Here is a 19,749-nt window from a genome sequence, read left to right on the forward strand (position 1 = left end):
TTATTCAGGAAATGGTCGGAATATTTTCGTAATGTTAACTGTACGAAAGTCGTTGATTTTGAAGAGCCCTCGGTTCAAATAACTTTCTAATTGCTCAATTTACCTCACAGTCGAGATTTCGGGAGTCGTGCCATTTTCAAATAAAATGTATGAAAACTTCGTGCAAGTTAACACTGTGGCGTGGCCAGCGCAGCGTGCTCAATGTAAAAAAAACCAGCATCAATTGATATAGAAACGAATAGTTAAAATGTTCTTAAATTTATGTAGCATGGCGAAACCTGCGAGGTAGGCTATACACGCTATTGAAAATTTGTTTGTTCATATTTCTTTGCTTGAAAATTCATCACAAGTTTTTACCGCATTGAGAGTCCTTCATGTTGACATATGATAATTGTTTACATCGGGATTAACTATCCAGTTAGACGTACATAACGAGTTACTTAGACCAAGTACTTGAATGCTTTTTTGTCGTTCATTTATTTTGAAAAGGTATAATTATTCAATTTGTCATTGTCTTTCTTAGCCTAGTTCAAACGTCGAACTTTACATGAACCGAACGCATTTAGAACAAAAAATAACGAGGAAGCTCATCTCATTTTCTTTTGTTTTTTATGCATTCGGTGCATGTAAAGATCAACGTTTGAACCAGACCATACGTTTTGCAAACGGCTAAACTTAACTTCGATTATTATATAGCTAATTAAAGTAAGTTGCGTTGAATCGATTAGATATTTACAAAAATGGTTATAAAAGATTTTTACAAGTATTATTTTTACCAAAACTAATGAAACTTTAGGTTTTGGTTTTGCGTCATTTACGGTCAATATCGATGGAAGATTTCACGGAATTTACAGTTATTCCATTATGATGTTATGTCACGTATATTTTTATGAACAGTTCTACGGATACACAGGCAACATTACCATCATTTTTATTATTCTTGTTACTGTTGCCATACTTAGAAAAGTTGTGCGTCTATTTTGCTCATATATTCAGGATTGTCCATATATGTTCCTCTACCATTTAGAAGTTTTTTGTTAGAAATAAGAGACCTGTATTTGGCATTCGCATTGTCGTTCGCCGTTTTGTACTGACCAATTGCTCTGGGGCTTGCGTACTCATCGCTTTTGTCTTTGTCTATTTCTTGTAGATTCTCCTTCATGTGATAAAGCGGGTTTATTGCGCTCATCTTGTTAACTACAAGAAAGATATTTAGCAAATGTTAACTGTGAATTGTGAATATTTTCTTGGGCCATGTTGTCGTATTTATTTGCTGAACTAATAAGCGTATTATTAGTTTTAACAACGAGTACCTCTGTTCATAGGCTCATAAATGTCTTCATATGAAATAGGTGCAGGCTGCTTATGCTCGTTCTCATCCACTGTTGCATGACCATCTTTTAAATTAGACACAGCCTTCACATAGTGAGGGTCTTTCAATGTTACATAACCATCTTGTGATGTAGGTACAGGTTGCGTATGGATGCTGTCACCCACTGTCACATGACCGTCTTGTGAATTGGATCGGGGCTTATTATAGTTGGCGTCATGCAATTTGGCATAACGGTCATCAAAATTAGGTACAGTCTGCAAATGGTTGCTGTCATGTACTGTCATATGACCGTCTTGTGAATTGAATCTGGGCACATTATAGTCAGAGTCATCCAATGCTGTATTACCGTCTGTTGAAGTAGGGACAGTCTCCGTCTGCTTGCTGTCATGTACTGTCAAATAACTCTTTTGTGAATTGGATCTGGGCACATTATAGTTTGGGTCATCCAATGCTGCATTACCGTCTGTTGAAGTAGGGACAGTCTCTGTCTGCTTGCTGTCATGTACTGTCAAATAACTGTCTTGTGAATTGGATCTGGGCTGAATATTGCTACGGTCATTCGCTTTCTGAGAATTATTACATTTTGAAGTAGGCACAAACTGTCTATTGGTGCCATCAATTCCGCCTTGTGATGGAGTTAAATCATCAATAGTGACAAAAACATTCGCAAGACTATTATAATCATATAGTTTTCACGGTTGTTAAACACAAATCTATTGCTCTTCTCTATTATCGACGTTCCGACGTCCTTCTGTATAGCTGCCTAAAATACGACCTTGTCATTCTGACGTTATTTATCGAAAGACACCATTTTCCAGAACGTGTTAAATGGTCATGTTCGACAAGTTAACTTTTGTTTGGCAACACCGTATAGCTTCAGCGAAAATTACTTCCGTATTTTAAAATTGCTTATCTGATGGTTTAAGGTTGTTTGTATTCGAGTGTTTTGGCCAAAACAGCCCTGAAAAAATTCTGCTTTTAAAATGTAATTGAAACATACCCAGTTACAGATAAAGTAAATGTTGCCTCTGAGTACTGGCTATCACGGAGTAGAAAGGCACTCGGTTGCCCGAATTTTACCAAAATCTTTGTCGCTTCATCGGCTGAAATCTTGCCATGATACCAAGGTGGAACTCCTCGAGCCATGGTAAGAATTTCTTATTTTCAACAGTTTCAACAGAAACTCACACCAAAGGTTACTACATTTGGATGCATAAGATGAATCTCAACCTCTCGATTGAATCCGTGTATAAAATAGCTTCAGTTAGTGGGCACCCACAGTGCACATTGTTCATAGTTATTCGAAGCATTTTCCTTTATATTGTTCAAACTAGTTATAATTAAAGACAAATGAAGACGACATGTATTGTTTAAATCCCAGCATGCACGGTGTGCGATTAACAAAGGCGTTTATAGTTGATTTTTCTTATTACTATGGCGGCGTAAACTTGACAATAAAGTTCAAATATCTCAGTAGCAAAAATGTAAATTTTTTTTTCTCAGATTATGAAATAAGTGTTAACAAAGCTTCCTAGAGGCAGAATATGTCAATCAGATTAAAGTGTTTTTGGCAAACTATGGCCCTGGACACCTTGAACATGATTATTAAAATTCGCTGTATCTATACAAAATTGGAAATTTATGACTCCGTATGATCTTTATAAATTCTGCCAACAATTGCATTAGAATTTAACATGACGGCTCCTATCGAATTTTGGCTTTTTCAAATGTTATCTCCTATACGAAATAACGAAAATTCCTCACCTATGAAATGATGCTTTTTTGTAGCAACGACTCGTATGAAATGACCACTTTTTGAAATAACGACATTTTGGTGGAAAAAAGTAGACACAAAGGCAGACAAAAGGTTGATACAAAGGTGAACACAACGGTTGACAAAAAGTGAAATAAAAGGTGGTCAGAAAGGTAGACACAAAGATAGACAAAAGACAGACAAAAGGTAGAAAGAAAGACAAAAGACTATGTAAACGAATATAAATATCAACAAAACTATCGTACCGCTTGAACAAGTAACCAAAAGTCGGAACTGTGACAATCTTATACCAGTAATTGGATCGATGGAAAAGGCCTTAACAAAACCGATGAAATTTTAGGTTTTGGTTTTGTGTCAATTACGGTTGACTTTGAGAAATATTTTACGCGATTTAAAAAGAGATTGAGTACAGAAAAAACTCCTCATTATAGAAAATATGTAACCATTAAAGAACACTGCAATTCTTTTAAGTGCAACGTCAGTGAAATGCATGAAAGAGTTAGTTTTTACAGTGAAAATTTTTCCTGAAAGAGTTGGTCTAAGTTTAGAATTTCTTGAGTTTACAGTTATTCCATTATGATGTTTATGTCACGCATGATTTTATGAACAGTTCTATACAGGCAACATTACGAACATTTGTGTTATTTTTATTGTTGTTATACCATACTTAGGAAAGCTGTGCGTCTATTTTGTTCATATATTCAGGATTGTCCACTTGTGTTCCTCTACCATTTAGTAGCTTCTTGTTAGAAGTAGGAGACTGATAGATGGCATTCTCATCGTTGTTCGCCGTTTTGTATTGGCCAAGTGCCGTGGGGCTTGCGTACTCATCGCTTTCGTCTTTGTCTTTTCGTCTTTGTCTATATGGGCTGAATATAGTTTGGGTCATCCAATGCTGCATTACCGTCTGTTGAAGTAGGGACAGTCTCCGTCTGCTTGCTGTCATGTACTGTCAAATAACTGTTTTGTGAATTGGATATGGGCTGAATATAGTTTGGGTCATCTAATGCTGCATTGCCGTCTGTTGAAGTAGGGACAGTCTCCGTATGCTTGCTGTCATGTACTGTCAAATAACTGTTTTGTGAATTGGATCTGGGCACATTATAGTTTGGGTCATCCAATGCTGAATTACCGTCTGTTGAAGTAGGGACAGTCTCCGTCTGCTTGCTGTCATGTACTGTCAAATAACTGTCTTGTGAATTGGATCTGGGCTGAATATTGCTACGGTCATTCGTTTTCTGAGAATTATTACATTGTGAAGTAGGCACAAACCGTCTATTAGTGCCATCAATTCCGCCTTGTGATGGAGTTAAATCATCAATAGTGGCGTAAATATGGTCATCTTCGTCCTCTGTGTGATCGTGAGACGAGCAAAACAATTGACGAATGCAATTGAGCATCCCAGTTCTTTTTCTTGGTTCTAAAATAAGATTTAAAATTGACAAGGTTACTGAGAAAATTCTTATTGCATGGTGAGGAACATCAAAGTCCAGAGTCATCATGAATGATTTCTTAAGTAAGTTAGATCATTGACAAAATCCTGTTGAGAATTTTGCGTTTTGCAGCATCTTATAGAAAGTATCATACTTTTTTTTGTTTCCACAGGTACTTCTTCCTTAACATCTCTGTCTGCAAGGAAGAAAAAAAATCGTTTAATATAATGTTTCATTATCGAAATCTTCAAAAATTTCTGTAACCTTTAAAATCACGGGTACTGCGGCAAGTTGTTTTAAATGAGGACCATCAACATGTTGACCTTGCCGCACTCTTTTTCATAAGAGCGAACAAAAATTTCTCTTGGCTCAATGCCCTTTTTTCGATTTCATGCTCAAAATGTTCTTACCATACCATTCTTTCTGGGATATAAACAACCATAATGCACCCATGCAAGATTAGGTATTGGATTAGTTGTAAGATTAATTTTGAATTAAAGCAGCTTGAATTACAGCAGCTTAATCTGATTGATCAGCATATGGCTTTACAAATTAAGAAATCACAGAAAAAATAAGACATACCTGCATCGCATAATGTTATGCGATCACGCCAGTGCTTGTCAGTGGAATCCCATTTCTCAATCACTGTTAACATGGAAACACGACTTGAGTTTTTAGCGAAGAAAGCTCACTGAAATACTGCCATATAAAATGATATTGTACTCAAAACCTACATGGCTTTTCAACTGGAGTAACAAGCTTTAATCGAGATTCGGGTGCTTGTTGTAGCATGCAATCACGTAGTTCGTTACGAGAAGGAAAACTGAGTATATCCCACTGCAAGGGAAAAGAGCAAAATTCATTGAAACAGAAGATCTTACAACATGATAGGCGAATTGCTCGGTTTATATGCCTTCAAACCAGGGGTGGATCTAGGATTTTTCAAACATCAGTCATAAAACGTCGGAGGCGCTCCGCACCTGGGGGGGGGTCTGAGGCATTCTCCCCTGAGAAATTTTGAATTTCAGAGCCTTGAAAATGCCATTTTCAGCGTTTTAGAGCAATACAAAATGTATTTTGTGGGCATCGTTTTTGCGTAAAAACAACACATTTTGCTTACGTTTAAAAAAAAAAAATATGAAGTGAACAATACTTGAATGTTTTGCCAAATATTTAGGCTCATTATCATGCAAAATGTATGGCTCATTAGCATGTCTAGGAACGTAAAATTTATTTTACAATAATGCTATTCAAAAACAGATATAGTCTTTAAAAATTTCTACCAAGTTGTCAGGCATAGACCCCCCTAGAGACCCCAATTCAAACCTCTATGTAATGAGTTAAGTTAGAAATTTGGTACTACAAGTGACAGTTCATAGATATAGAAAAGCTCAGACTTCAAACCATGCAAGTTTATTGTAACCCTTTACCCATCTCCACATCAGTGCCAGCAAATTCACCTTATGAGAAAAAATTCAAAATTTTTTTCTGCCAAAGATTAAGCAAAAATTATTAGAGCGAAAATTTGCAGTTAAGGACAGCTTAATGCCATAAATGTTTTTTAGGCATTTCACTAGACTATTATCTCCTGTAAGTATATGCAAGGTGTGCTATATAGCAATCACTAGTAGCATTGTATTTGCAAATACAATGTAACCAACATGTCTTTAATTATATAATTACATGAATGTCAAAATTGGTTCATGTGTCATGCTTACTGGTTATGATAAATATCTTTTCATATGATCAAAGCTCCTTTAAATGTAAATCTGAAATAATTTAGTTTAGAAATTATAATGATTGTCAGAAAAATTACCTAGTGATCATGAAAAATACTTTGCAGTTTTGCCAAATTTCAAGGTTTATCTGCATACACAGAAAGACATTTTTACTTTATAGTAAATGCTTTTCATACATTAATACCCCTTTGGAATTTATATCAAACAATCTGGTATGAGCTGTAGATTAACACACCTTTACATCTCTACATGAGGTGTTCAGTTAGAAAAGGGGACAATATGTGACATGGGACAAATTTCATGTATGTGAAATACTCAGGTTTAAAGGCTCTCTTCCACTCATCGCAAAATGCTCTCGCTGCGAGCTTGCGAGTCTGTTCGCGCGATCAAAAAAATTTGTTCAATTAATTTAACTATGCTGCAAGTCATGGTAAGCTCGCTGCGAGTAACTCGCAGGCACTCGCAGCGAGCTTGCGAGTACGTTTTGCGACGAATGGAAAAGAGCCTTAATACCATTTCAGTCAAATTGTCAAAATAAAAAGCTTCATGGATCAGAAGACTCAAAATCACAGGTTATAGTAAACAGCTTCTCATGTAATCAATGTTAGTTTTCTCAAATCTTAAACAATATGTAGTATAACTGTCCTATTATTGAATGATCAATGATCATAAACTGAAAAGCCCCAAACATTTGTTTATCATAAAATAAATAATGGTATGGCGCCTTATGGCTACAGATTTTTTGTCCATTGAAATATATTTGCAGGAGTGTAGGATTTCGCTGCCATATAACGGCCATGATTCCCCAAGGACTAAGGAAATCATAGCTAAAAGTCCTTCGTCAACAACAATTTTAAAAGCATCAATCTGCTTACCATACGCCATATTGACATAAATCGCATCACACACTCGCATAAATTGACTTTGATATATTACATTCATGCATACACTTCACTTGTCCTTTACTTACGATTTTGGATGTAAATTTCTGCTGATAAAACTCAAAACAATGTTGGCTTTCTTTTGAACATCAATGACTGAAATTTCGCTCGCGAGATCGTCTTTGCCAAGCATTTACAATTTATCCATAAATTTTTCACCCTCTTGAAAAAATTCACAGTTTGGACAGCAGGATTCATGTCAATATATGAATTTGTAAAAGATTTCCATAAATTCCATCTGATTGTAGATTAGTTTCTATCATGCTTATAAAAATTACTATGCAACGATCAAACATTCAATTCAGACAGTGAGCTTGACTATGTTCAGGGTTGCCAGGTTCCTGCGCATACTCGAGGCCAAACACGGTAGAAAATGAGGTCAAATTTCAACAAAAGAGGCCAAATTTCTAGAACAACCAGAAACGCAGGATTTGTGCCCTTCCCCCCCCCCCTGTAAGCTTGACAAAAACCATCAAATAAGAGTTTGGTCAATCAGGAATCATGAATGAGGCTCGCAATATGAAGTAAATTAAATAATAATGACATGCAAGTATAAAGTTATGACTGAAAATAACTATATACACTGATGCAGTTGACATCTGTTGAATGAAACAGGTAAACAACGTTAGATGAAAACAACCAATACTGGGGTCAATATAAACTTCTGAATGTCACTCTCAAAGTCCTACAAGTCGAGTCAACTATCAATTTGTTTCTTTCGAGCATCGTACATATGTTTGGCCGTAAACAACTCGAGTATTCGCCTGGTTGTCTTGAAGTCCACGCAGCAATTTTCTCCAAACTGAAGCTTTGAGCAAATGCGAATTATGGCTTTCATCGACTCTTGTTTCATTCTGTTGCGCTGTTTAGTCTTGATTGATGCTAACAGGGAAAATGTCCTCTCCACCACAGCATTGCTTAGGGAGCAGTGAGACAGTTCAAAGCATACGTTGCTAACTGCTCAAATGGCTTGTCTCCGAGTGAAGTTTGAAAATCGACGTTGCATGACCAAAATGCAGCCGCTGTGTCTGGAATAGTTCCATCAAAGGTTGAATCTTCTTTCCAGTCACGGTGAACGATCTTCCTGTACTGCTCTTCGATCTCGTTGAGTTTCTCATATCGTAGATGTGAAAGTGGAAGCTGACATAAAGGAGCTCTGGTTGCTTCATCTAATACTTTTCTTGGATGAAGGACGCTTAATCCTTTGAATATGTTTTTTTCTAGCAGGTAGACGCATTTCAACTTGATTTAAAGCTTCCATAAGAAAATCTAAGCATCGTTTTTTCAAATGAAGAACTTTAGCTTGAGCAACAACCTTGTTCTTTTGAGAAGAGACATATTTTGTTGTTTCACACAAGAACTTCCCACCAAAATCTACTTTTTCAATGGCGAGTTGCTTGCCTTGTATGTCAAAACTCTTCCACGTGGAGACTCATGATGTGTATCCAATTCAGTGAACATCTCTTCGGGATCGGCATCGGTAGCTTGGAAGAATGCATTTACTCGTTCGAATTCAGTGACTAGAGGCGACACGAAATGAAAATATAGATAGACAATCGGATCGTTGAGCATGTCCAAAAGGGTACGTGCTTTGTAACGGGCATTCTGTCTACTTGTTGGTTTCGCTACAGCAAAAAAATGAGCTTGGAGCTCATTCCAATTAGCCAAGAGATGGAAGATCAACTTTCCTCTCACCAACCAACGTGTTGCTGAATACTTCTCAAATGGTGGTAATTGGTCGTCATCGGGACTCATTGTTTCATAAAGTAACTTGTATGCTTCGCGTCGTATAGTGCTTTTGGAAAACCACTCTGCAATTTCTGCTAGAAGGAATCCAAGGCTGAATGGAAGCTTTTCAAAAGCATGTTGGACGCATAACGACAACGAATGGCAGATACACGTCACATTGATGCAATTCGGGGCAACAGCTTCAAGCCTTGTCCACTGAGTCATGTTTGCCGATCATGACAGAAATGCAGTCAACCAATGCAAGGTCAATTTCACGAAGGCAATTTCGGATGGCATAAAAAAAGTCATCTGCACAAGCACGAGCAACATTGACCAGATCAACAAAGGCTGTGACGATATTTTTCTCCACACTGCCGTAATACCGAATAATGACACAGAGCTGTTTGACTGTAGAAACATCGGTAGTCTCATCGACGATTAAAGAGAACTTCTTTCCTTTCACATCAGCAATTAATTCTTCTTTCAGCGCAGGACTGACTACATTGATAAGAATTTTTGTGCATTTCGTACGATCTATCTTTATGTTTTCGAGTCTACTTCCCGTTGCATTTCGAGCTATAAACTCCCCGAGATGATCCATGGTTAGAATAGAAGAATGACACGCCATTTTCACAGCAAGCTCAATTTCTGTACGTTTTACTTCGTCGGCGATCGTTGGGTTTCGCACAATTTGAATTGGCCTTACTGACGTTGAAGCTTTCACCCGTTGCACGTGCTTATCACTCTTTTCGTGCTTTGTCGAATTTGGTAGTTTGGGCTTTATTTGAATATGGCAAAGCATACAATACCCATCTTCACTTCCATCTGATGCTTTTGAAAGCTAGATAAATTTGCTCTCCCACGTTTTGGTATATTTTCTTCCAGATTCATATGATGCTTTCCATTTGACTACCATGTTCAAAATATAATGATGCTATGAGCCTATGACCGTAGCAAAGAGCCTGGGAAGTAGTGACAGACTAGAATCATTTTGTTTATCTTTTGTGAAAGAACTGTGAAACTTAGTAGTAATGACATTAAAAATCTGTGTTAAGCAAAAAGAAGCCAAAAAGAAGCCAAATGGCCAAACTTATTTTTTGAGGCCAAGCAAGGAAAAAAGAAGCCAAATTTGAGTTATTTGGCCTCCAAAAGGCCAATCTGGCAACCCTGAGTCTATGTTTGTTCAGTTGGCTATCAGTCGAAATCCGTCAAACCAATCACAATAAAACAAAAATTCAAATGAACCAATTGTAAGATAGCAATTGGACTCCCTTATACGTCCGGCCACCCCTGTTATCAGTCGAGACCATTCCAGACTGTCCACTGATCTGGCCATTGACCAATAAAATAAGCGTTTTTGGCGTTCATAGTCTCCTTTATCCGTCGAACCAGTCAAGCCACCCCGCTTATCAGTCGATTATTCCAGGTAAATTAAAATTCAACTGATCTGGTTACCAACGAGATATTCATTGCATTAATCATTAGTTTTCAATAATAAATAAAGCTGGATTTTTATCACGAAGTAAATGCGATAATAAAGTAAGAATAATTAACGAGTTTTTAATTAATATGAATAGGTAATTATTGAATTTCAAACATCAGTCGCGCGACGGATTTGACATACTCTAGATCCGCCCCTGCTTCAAACTGAGTTGATGATTTACACGTTAAAGTCATGGAGTGCTTCAGCACAATCAATTTCAATTTTATGCGCAACATGAGTGCGTCTTGGTCGCGGTTGGTTTTGTCGAAAATTAAAAAGTACATGATTATAAGCATCTTTTATTGAAATTTCCAACGTATCACGGAGGTATATCTCTCGAGTTTCTTTAGCTTTCAATTTTAAAACTTGTCCTTTACAAGAAAGCTCGAATGAATTATTCTTTGAAAAGCTGCGCTTAGTTTCGATTCCCGCTTATAACGGTATTTTTTATTAATTTTTATACTATTGTCATTTCTCAGCCTGCACACATTACACCCACATTCGAAACAATATTTCTCGAGCATAGCGTCATTTTGATATACTGCAACGAAACCAATTTTGCTTAAAATCGTAGTAGGCTAAATTTGTTCGAACTTTAATAGTTTTAACACTCAATCTTTATTCCTCGAAAACTTTTTCTTTACTTTCTAAAATACCGCAATACTTTAATATCAAATTCTATCATTTCAATTGTAAACGTAGAAGTCGTTCTTTTATAGAGATGGCTGAAAACAGTCGATCTCAAAGGATGAATTTTTAATGTATTCTGCAAAAAAAGGTCTTTTATGTTTTTTAAGGCTATCTACACCTTCATTCATACCTGCGATCTGTTATTGGTCTTCTTTAGTATTCTGTAGTGCTGGATGTTGAATTTGCCATCTCTTTCTTGTCGAGGACTGCAGAGTTAGAAAATAGAACATGCTATTTCTCTCTCAATTTCCTTAACAAATTTAATGCATTGTGATGCTTGAGTATAACTGCGTATGGAAGCATTGCGGATTTTATGATATTCGTTTAATGTGGCACAACAGTAATAATCGGCGACATATTTATACATGTTTGTAAACGTAGATCGTCCAGGTTGGTATAGTCCTGAGAAGGACTGTTTTTCCTTCTGAGAAGGACTCCCGGGTTCAAACCATTTACTTTATTGACATATTTATACATATATATATATATATATATATATATATATATATATATAAAATGAACTAAAATAAAATGGACAATTGTTTGCTGTCGCTACTCGGAGTTTCACGCCGTAGGGCGATCTTCAGGCAACTGACAGATTATATATTATTTGCTGACTATATACATCGACTAAAAGGTGTTAAGTTACATGACGGCATGCACTAAACATATCGGAACGTTTATTTAAAATGTTCTTTTTACGTCCTTTCAGGATAAGTAGCCTTTCTTCAAGGCAAAGACGGCAGGTTCTTTGGTTTTTGTTCGGAGGTCGAAGTTGTTTGATGAAGTCCCATTTAATGTTGTAGTTACGTTTGTTTTCTTTCAGTGTCCACGTGTATTTAGAAAGTTCTGTCTCGTTCCGGTATTTAATGTTCGTAATTGATTTAATGTGGTTTCGATATCGTGTCTTAAAAGCGCATGCAGTAACACCTATGTAAGTTTTGTTCGTTGTTGTCAGTCGTTGTCACGTCGGCTTTGTAAATCACGTTGGGTTTCAGGCAATTGCCATTTGTCGGGCATAGATGTTTCTGTCTGCAGTTACATTTCTTTGGTGGGTTGTTCTTGTTCTGGGTTGTGTCTGTTAAGTCTTTTAAAATAGTCTTGTGTGTCTGGTTATGAAAGTTTTCATGTTTTCGCCGCAGCTGTAGCTTACGCGTATTGTGTGTCGGTTGAATATCTTGGAGAGTATAGTATTTGGTGGGAAATGTTTGTCGATAAGTTGTAGGAAGTCATGGGCGATTAGGCAAGCTCTTAAACAAAGCAACTTCACCACCCAACTCACCTTTAATCCATCAAACATCAATGTAAACACCACGTACAACAGAAAACGTAACGTCACTTGGTTTAACCCACCATACAGCAAAAACGTAAAAACACACATCGCCCATGACTACAACTTATCGACAAACATTTCCCACCAAATACTATACTCCAAGATATTCAACCGACACACAATACGCGTAAGCTACAGCTGCGGCGAAAACATGAAAACTTTCATAACCAGACACAACAAGACTATTTTAAAAGACTTAACCCAGACACAACCCAGAACAAGAACAACCCACCAAAGAAATGTAACTGCAGACAGAAACATCTATGCCCGACAAATGGCAATTGCCTGAAACCCAACGTGATTTACAAAGCCGACGTGACAACGACTGACAACAACGAAACAAAAACTTACATAGGTGTTACTGCATGCGCTTTTAAGACACGATATCGAAACCTACGGTGGCTCACAAGGGCCACCACACAAAATAAAAATATTAATACACACACAAAATAAAAATACACACATAAAATACATTATACACACACAAAATAAAAATACACACGCAAAATACATTATACACACACAAAATAAAAATACACACGCAAAATAAAAATACACACACAAAATAAAAATACACACACAAAATATGATTGCGGGCGCTTGCAGTGTCGGATGGTCTGACTATCATATTATCAGTTTGTAATCAGATATGTGTAATTCACTAATTGTGATTTTAACATGTGGTCGACTTGTCGTCGTATTTAACTGTTTCAACTGCGAAACATTTGAAATTACATTTGGAAAGGAATCGAAGGCAAGCTCTTGCATAATCCTGGCATAATTTGTTTGTGCCAACTGTAGTGCACAATCACTTGACGAAGCTTCTTTTTGTCACAAATGCGGTGTGCGTTTGGGAAGATTAACTTCTTTGCCAAAATGTTCTGAAGCGTCAATGACGAGTAGCGTCTCTTCAAGCAGTTGCCCTTCGAGCTCTGCAAGTCCGTTAACTTCAACTTCAAGTACCCCAAAGCTGTTTATAACTGGTACAGGACAGGCTAGACCAATAATGTCCTTTCAAAGGACAACACATTAACCTTAATTTTAACCAGAATACGGGGAGCAATATCGTAAGCAACTTTGAAATAATTGATCACAGTGAAATCAGTGAATTTTGCCATGTACTCTGGAAGTTGGAACCATTAGAACTTTGAAAACAAAAGCGATCAATTACGAGCAATTCCGAGTAAGCCGACACTGCAAGCGCCCGCAATCATATTTTGTGTGTATTTTTATTTTGTGTGTGTATTTTTATTTTGCGTGTGTATTTTTATTTTGTGTGTGTATAATGTATTTTGCGTGTGTATTTTTATTTTGTGTGTGTAAAATGTATTTTGTGTGTGTATTTTTATTTTGTGTGTGTATAATGTATTTTGTGTGTGTATAATGTATTTTGTGTGTGTATTTTTATTTTGTGTGTGTATTAATATTTTTATTTTGTGTGGTGGCCCTTGTGAGCCACCGTAGAAACCACATTAAATCAATTACGAACATTAAATACCGGAACGAGACAGAACTTTCTAAATACACGTGGACACTGAAAGAAAACAAACGTAACTACAACATTAAATGGGACTTCATCAAACAACTTCGACCTCCGAACAAAAACCAAAGAACCTGCCGTCTTTGCCTTGAAGAAAGGCTACTTATCTTGAAAGGACGTAAAAAGAACATTTTAAATAAACGTTCCGATATATTTAGTGCATGCCGTCATGTAACTTAACACCTTTAGTCGATGTTTATAATCAGCAAATAATATATAATCTGTCATTTTCCTGAAGATCGCCCTACGGCGTGAAACTCCGAGTAGCGACAGCAAACAATTGTCCATTTTATTTTAGTTCATTTTATCTTACGCTCTTCTAATATATAGAATATTGAGCGCTCTTTTATCCAGGAATATTATCCATAATAATATTCCTGATAAAGAGCGTCAATATCAAAGTTATTCATGATTAGCCTGTTTCGTGATTGCTCACTCTTCAGGGATTTAAAGTGAGCAATCACGAAACAGGCTTGTCGGGATGAATCTGTGTTTTGTGATTTTTCTCTACACCACTACACATATTTACGCTCTGCTCTCGGGCATCGAGCACTGTTTTATACGGAAAATCATTAATTATAAACTTCTATATATATATATATATTTATATTAAATAGGCAATGCCCACAGCAAATAATCTTTGCTGTTTTGAGAAATACGTTTTTCGTATAACCGGATCTTATTAGTTTCGCCAACAAATGTAAAAAATTTCAACCATTTTTAACAATGATTTCGTAGAGCTTTCAAGTCTTAAACATTTGACAATATTATTGATTTCCGTATCTCATTAACTCGTTAATCGAAATTCTTTTTTGAGAAAGTTTCTTTACTTTTTCAAAGCTAATATATACAAAAACATTCGCATGACTATTATAATCATATAGTTTTCACGGTTGTTAAACACAAATCTATTGCTCTTCTCTATTATCGACGTTCCGACGTCCTTCTGTATAGCTGCCTAAAATACGACCTTGTCATTCTGACGTTATTTATCGAAAGACACCATTTTCCAGAACGTGTTAAATGGTCATGTTCGACAAGTTAACTTTTGTTTGGCAACACCGTATAGCTTCAGCGAAAATTACTTCCGTATTTTAAAATTGCTTATCTGATGGTTTAAGGTTGTTTGTATTCGAGTGTTTTGGCCAAAACAGCCCTCAAAAATTTCTGCTTTTAAATTATAATTGAAACATACCCAGTTACAGATAAAGTAAATGTTGCCTCTGAGTACTGGCTATCACGGAGTAGAAAGGCACTCGGTTGCCCGAATTTTACCAAAATCTTTGTCGCTTCATCGGCTGAAATCTTGCCATGATACCAAGGTGGAACTCCTCGAGCCATGGTAAGAATTTCTTATTTTCAACAGTTTCAACAGAAACTCACACCAAAGGTTACTACATTTGGATGCATAAGATGAATCTCAACCTCTCGATTGAATCCGTGTATAAAATAGCTTCAGTTAGTGGGCACCCCACAGTGCACATTGTTCATAGTTATTCCAAGCATTTTCCTTTATATTGTTCAAACTAGTTATAATTAAAGACAAATGAAGACGACATGTATTGTTTAAATCCCAGCATGCACGGTGTGCGATTAACAAAGGCGTTTATAGTTGATTTTTTCTTATTACTATGGCGGCATAAACTTGACAATAAAGTTCAAATATCTCAGTAGCAAAAATGTAAATTTTTTTTCTCAGATTATGAAATAAGTGTTAACAAAGCTTCCTAGAGGCAGAATATGTCAATCAGATTAAAGTGTTTTTGGCAAACTATGGCCCTGGACACCTTGAACATGATTATTAAAATTCGCTGTATCGATACAAAATTGGAAATTTATGACTCCGTATGATCTTTATAAATTCTGCCAACAATTGCATTAGAATTTAACATAACGGCTCCTATCGAATTTCGGCTTTTTCAAATGTTATCTCCTATACGAAATAACGAAAATTCCTCACCTATGAAATGATCCTTTTTTGTAGCAACGACTCGTATGAAATGACCACTTTTTGAAATAACGACATTTTGGTGGAAAAAAAAGTAGACACAAAGGCAGACAAAAAGGTTGATACAAAGGTGAACACAACGGTTGACAAAAAAGTGAAATAAAAGGTGGTCAGAAAGGTAGACACAAAGATAGACAAAAAGACAGACAAAAAGGTAGAAAGAAAGACAAAAGACTATGTAAACGAATATAAGTATCAACAAAACTATCGTACCGCTTGAACAAGTAACCAAAAGTCGGAACCGTGACAATCTTATACCAGTAATTGGATCGATGGAAAAGGCCTTAACAAAACCGATGAAACTTTAGGTTTTGGTTTTGTGTCAATTACTGTCGACTTTGAGAAAAATTTTACGCGATTTTACAAGAGATTGAGTACAGAAAAAAGTCCTCATTATAGAAAATATGTAACTGCAATTCTTTTAAGTGCAACGTCAGTGAAATGCATGAAAGAGTTAGTTTTTACAGTGAAAATTTTTCCTGAAAGAGTTGGTCTAAGTTTAGAATTTCTTGAGTTTACAGTTATTCCATTATGATGTTTATGTCACGCATAATTTTATGAACAGTTCTATACAGGCAACATTACAAACATTTGTGTTATTTTTGCTGTTGTTATACCATACTTAGAAAAGTTGTGCATCTATTTTGTTCATATATTCAGGATTGTCCAAATATGTTCCTCTACCATTTAGTAGCCTGTTGTTAGAAGTAGGATGGAGTTAAATCATCAATAGTGGCGTAAATATGGTCATCTTCGTCGTCAGTGTGATCGTGAGACGAGCGAAACAATTGTCGAATGCAATTGAGCATCCCAGTTCTTTTTCTTGGTTCTAAAATAAGATTTGAAGTTGACAAGGCTACTGAGAAAATTCTTATTGCATGGTGAGGAACATCAAAGTCCAGAGTCATCATGAATGATTTCTTAAGTAAGTTAGATCATTGACAAAATCCTGTTGAGAATTTTGCGTTTTGCAGCATCTTATAGAAAGTATCATACTTTTTTTTGTTTCCACAGGTACTTCTTCCTTAACATCTCTGTCTGCAAGGAAGAAAAAAAATCGTTTAATATAATGTTTCATTATCGAAATCTTCAAAAATTTCTGTAACCTTTAAAATCACGGGTACTGCGGCAAGTTGTTTTAAATGAGGACCATCAACATGTTGACCTTGCCGCACTCTTTTTCATAAGAGCGAACAAAAATTTCTCTTGGCTCGATGCTCTTTTTCCGATTTCATGCTCAAAATGTTCTTACCATACCATTCTTTCTGTGATATAAACAACCATAATGCACCCATGCAAGACTAGGTATTGGATTAGTTGTAAGATTAATTTTTGAATTAAAGCAGCTTGAATTACAGCAGCTTAATCTGATTGAACAGCATATGGCTTTACAAATTAAGAAATCACAGAAAAAATAAGACATACCTGCATTGCATAATGTTATGCGATCACGCCAGTGCTTGTCAGTGGAATTCCATTTCTCAATCACTGTTAACATAGAAACATGACTTGAGTTTTTAGCGAAGAAAGCTCACTGAAATACTGCCATATAAAATGATATTGTACTCGAAACCTACATGGCTTTTCAACTGGAGTAACAAGCTTTAATCGAGATTCGGGTGCTTGTTGTAGCATGCAATCACGTAGTTCGTTACGAGAAGGAAAACTGAGTATATCCCACTGCAAGGGAAAAGAGCAAAATTCATTGAAACAGAAGATCTTACAACATGATAGGCGAATTGCTCGGTTTATATGCCTGCAAACTGAGTTGATGATTTACACGTGAAAGTCATGGAGTGCTTCAGCACAATCAATTTCAATTTTATGCGCAACATGAGTGCGTCTTGGTCGCGGTTGGTTTCGTCGAAAATTAAAAGTACATGATTATAAGCATCTTTTATTGAATTTTCCAACGTATCACGGAGCTATATTTGTCGAATTTCTTTAGCTTTCAATCTTAAAACTTGTCCTTTACAAGAAAGCTCGAATGAATTATTCTTTGAAAAGCTGCGCTTAGTTTCGATTCCCGCTTATAACGGTATTTTTTATTACTTTTTATACTATTGTCATTTCCCAGCCTGCACACATTACACCCACATTCGAAACAATATTTCTCGAGCATAGCGTCATTTTGATATACTGCAACGAAACCAATTTTGCTTAAAATCGTAGTAGGCTAAATTTGTTCGAACTTTAATAGTTTTAACACTCAATCTTTATTCCTCGAAAACTTTGTCTTTACTTTCTAAAATACCGCAATACTTTAATATCAAATTCTATCATTTCAATTGTAAACGTAGAAGTCGTTCTTTTATAGAGATGACTGAAAACAGTCGATCTCAAAGGATGAATTTTTAATGTATTCTGCAAAAAAAGGTCTTTTATGTTTTAAGGCTGACTACACCTTCATTCATACCTGCGATCTGTTATTGGTCTTCTTTACTATTCTGTAGTGCTGGATGTTGAATTTGCCATCTCTTTCTTGTCGAGGACTGCAGAGTTAGAAAATAGAACATGCTAATTCTCTCTCAATTTCCTTAACAAATTTAATGCATTGTGATGCTTGAGTATAACTGCGTATGGAAGCATTGCGGATTTTATAATATTCGTTTGATGTGGCACAACAGTAATAATCGGCGACATATTTATACATGTTTGTAAACGTAGATCGTCCAGGTTGGTATAGTCCTGAGAAGGACTGTTTTTCCTTCTGAGAAGGACTCCCGGGTTCAAACCATTTACTTTATTGACATATTTATACATATATATATATATATATATATATTTATATTAAATAGGCAATGCCCACAGCAAATAATCTTTGCTGTTTTGAGAAATACGTTTTTCGTATAACCGGATCTTATTAGTTTCGCCAACAAATGTAAAAAATTTCAACCATTTTTAACAACCAGAATGATTTCGTAGAGCTTTCAAGTCTTAAACATTTGACAATATTATTGATTTCCGTATCTCATTAACTCGTTAATCGAAATTCTTTTTTGAGAAAGTTTCTTTACTTTTTCAAAGCTAATATATACAAAAACATTCGCAAGACTATTATAATCATATAGTTTTCACGGTTGTTAAACACAAATCTATTGCTCTTCTCTATTATCGACGTCCTTCTGTATAGCTGCCTAAAATACGACCTTGTCATTCTGACGTTATTTATCGAAAGACACCATTTTCCAGAACGTGTTAAATGGTCATGTTCGACAAGTTAACTTTTGTTTGGCAACACCGTATAGCTTCAGCGAAAATTACTTCCGTATTTTAAAATTGCTTATCTGATTTTTTAAGGTTGTTTGTATTCGAGTGTTTTGGCCAAAACAGCCCTCAAAAATTTCTGCTTTTAAATTATAATTGAAACATACCCAGTTACAGATAAAGTAAATGTTGCCTCTGAGTACTGGCTATCACGGAGTAGAAAGGCACTCGGTTGCCCGAATTTTACCAAAATTTTTGTCGCTTCATCGGCTGAAATCTTGCCATGATACCAAGGTGGAACTCCTCGTGCCATGGTAAGAATTTCTTATTTTCAACAGTTTCAACAGAAACTCACACCAAAGGTTACTACATTTGGATGCATAAGATGAATCTCAACCTCTCGATTGAATCCGTGTATAAAATAGCTTCAGTTAGTGGGCACCCCACAGTGCACATTGTTCATAGTTATTCGAAGCATTTTCCTTTATATTGTTCAAACTAGTTATAATTAAAGACAAATGAGGACGACATGTATTGCTT

At 36.0% G+C, this 19,749-nt stretch overlaps 3 protein-coding genes and 3 long non-coding RNA genes across 7 annotated transcripts; 3 read left to right on the forward strand and 3 right to left on the reverse strand.

Moving 5' to 3' along the window:
* Positions 1–458: 458 nt before the first annotated feature.
* On the reverse strand, positions 459–2,598 carry LOC124445289. Its single transcript, XM_046995998.1, has 2 exons — positions 1,314–2,598; positions 459–1,197 (listed from the first exon to the last, which is right to left on the reverse strand). The coding sequence occupies exons 1-2, from the start codon at positions 1,615–1,617 to the stop codon at positions 959–961; spliced, it is 543 nt and encodes a 180-aa protein (XP_046851954.1). The 5' UTR covers positions 1,618–2,598; the 3' UTR covers positions 459–958.
* Positions 2,599–3,509: 911 nt separating this feature from the next.
* On the reverse strand, positions 3,510–15,471 carry LOC124445286. 2 transcript variants are annotated; one of them, XM_046995995.1, is made up of 7 exons: positions 15,190–15,460; positions 11,252–11,327; positions 5,275–5,377; positions 5,123–5,185; positions 4,695–4,736; positions 4,380–4,527; positions 3,510–3,976 (listed from the first exon to the last, which is right to left on the reverse strand). In XM_046995995.1, the coding sequence occupies exons 1-7, from the start codon at positions 15,333–15,335 to the stop codon at positions 3,775–3,777; spliced, it is 780 nt and encodes a 259-aa protein (XP_046851951.1). In that variant the 5' UTR covers positions 15,336–15,460; the 3' UTR covers positions 3,510–3,774. The 2 variants fall into 2 exon arrangements, with proteins under 2 accessions (XP_046851951.1, XP_046851950.1); XM_046995994.1 differs by having other exon boundaries at positions 3,808–4,527; positions 15,190–15,471.
* Positions 4,570–4,841, forward strand: LOC124445295. The gene is made up of 2 exons (XR_006948110.1): positions 4,570–4,623; positions 4,713–4,841. It is a non-coding gene; the product is annotated as an uncharacterized LOC124445295 (long non-coding RNA).
* On the forward strand, positions 15,253–16,587 carry LOC124445293. The gene is made up of 2 exons (XR_006948108.1): positions 15,253–15,336; positions 15,979–16,587. It is a non-coding gene; the product is annotated as an uncharacterized LOC124445293 (long non-coding RNA).
* On the reverse strand, positions 16,422–19,607 carry LOC124445288 (GRB2-related adapter protein-like). Its single transcript, XM_046995997.1, has 6 exons — positions 19,377–19,607; positions 18,419–18,494; positions 17,580–17,682; positions 17,428–17,490; positions 16,999–17,040; positions 16,422–16,831 (listed from the first exon to the last, which is right to left on the reverse strand). Exons 1-6 carry the CDS (start codon positions 19,520–19,522, stop codon positions 16,704–16,706), a joined length of 558 nt encoding a protein of 185 aa, XP_046851953.1. The 5' UTR covers positions 19,523–19,607; the 3' UTR covers positions 16,422–16,703.
* On the forward strand, positions 16,839–17,145 carry LOC124445294. Its single transcript, XR_006948109.1, has 2 exons — positions 16,839–16,927; positions 17,017–17,145. It is a non-coding gene; the product is annotated as an uncharacterized LOC124445294 (long non-coding RNA).
* Positions 19,608–19,749: the final 142 nt, after the last annotated feature.

The sequence above is a fragment of the Xenia sp. Carnegie-2017 genome, unplaced genomic scaffold (assembly GCF_021976095.1).
Source record: "Xenia sp. Carnegie-2017 unplaced genomic scaffold, XeniaSp_v1 HiC_scaffold_22, whole genome shotgun sequence".
Taxonomy (NCBI): domain Eukaryota; kingdom Metazoa; phylum Cnidaria; class Anthozoa; order Malacalcyonacea; family Xeniidae; genus Xenia; species Xenia sp. Carnegie-2017.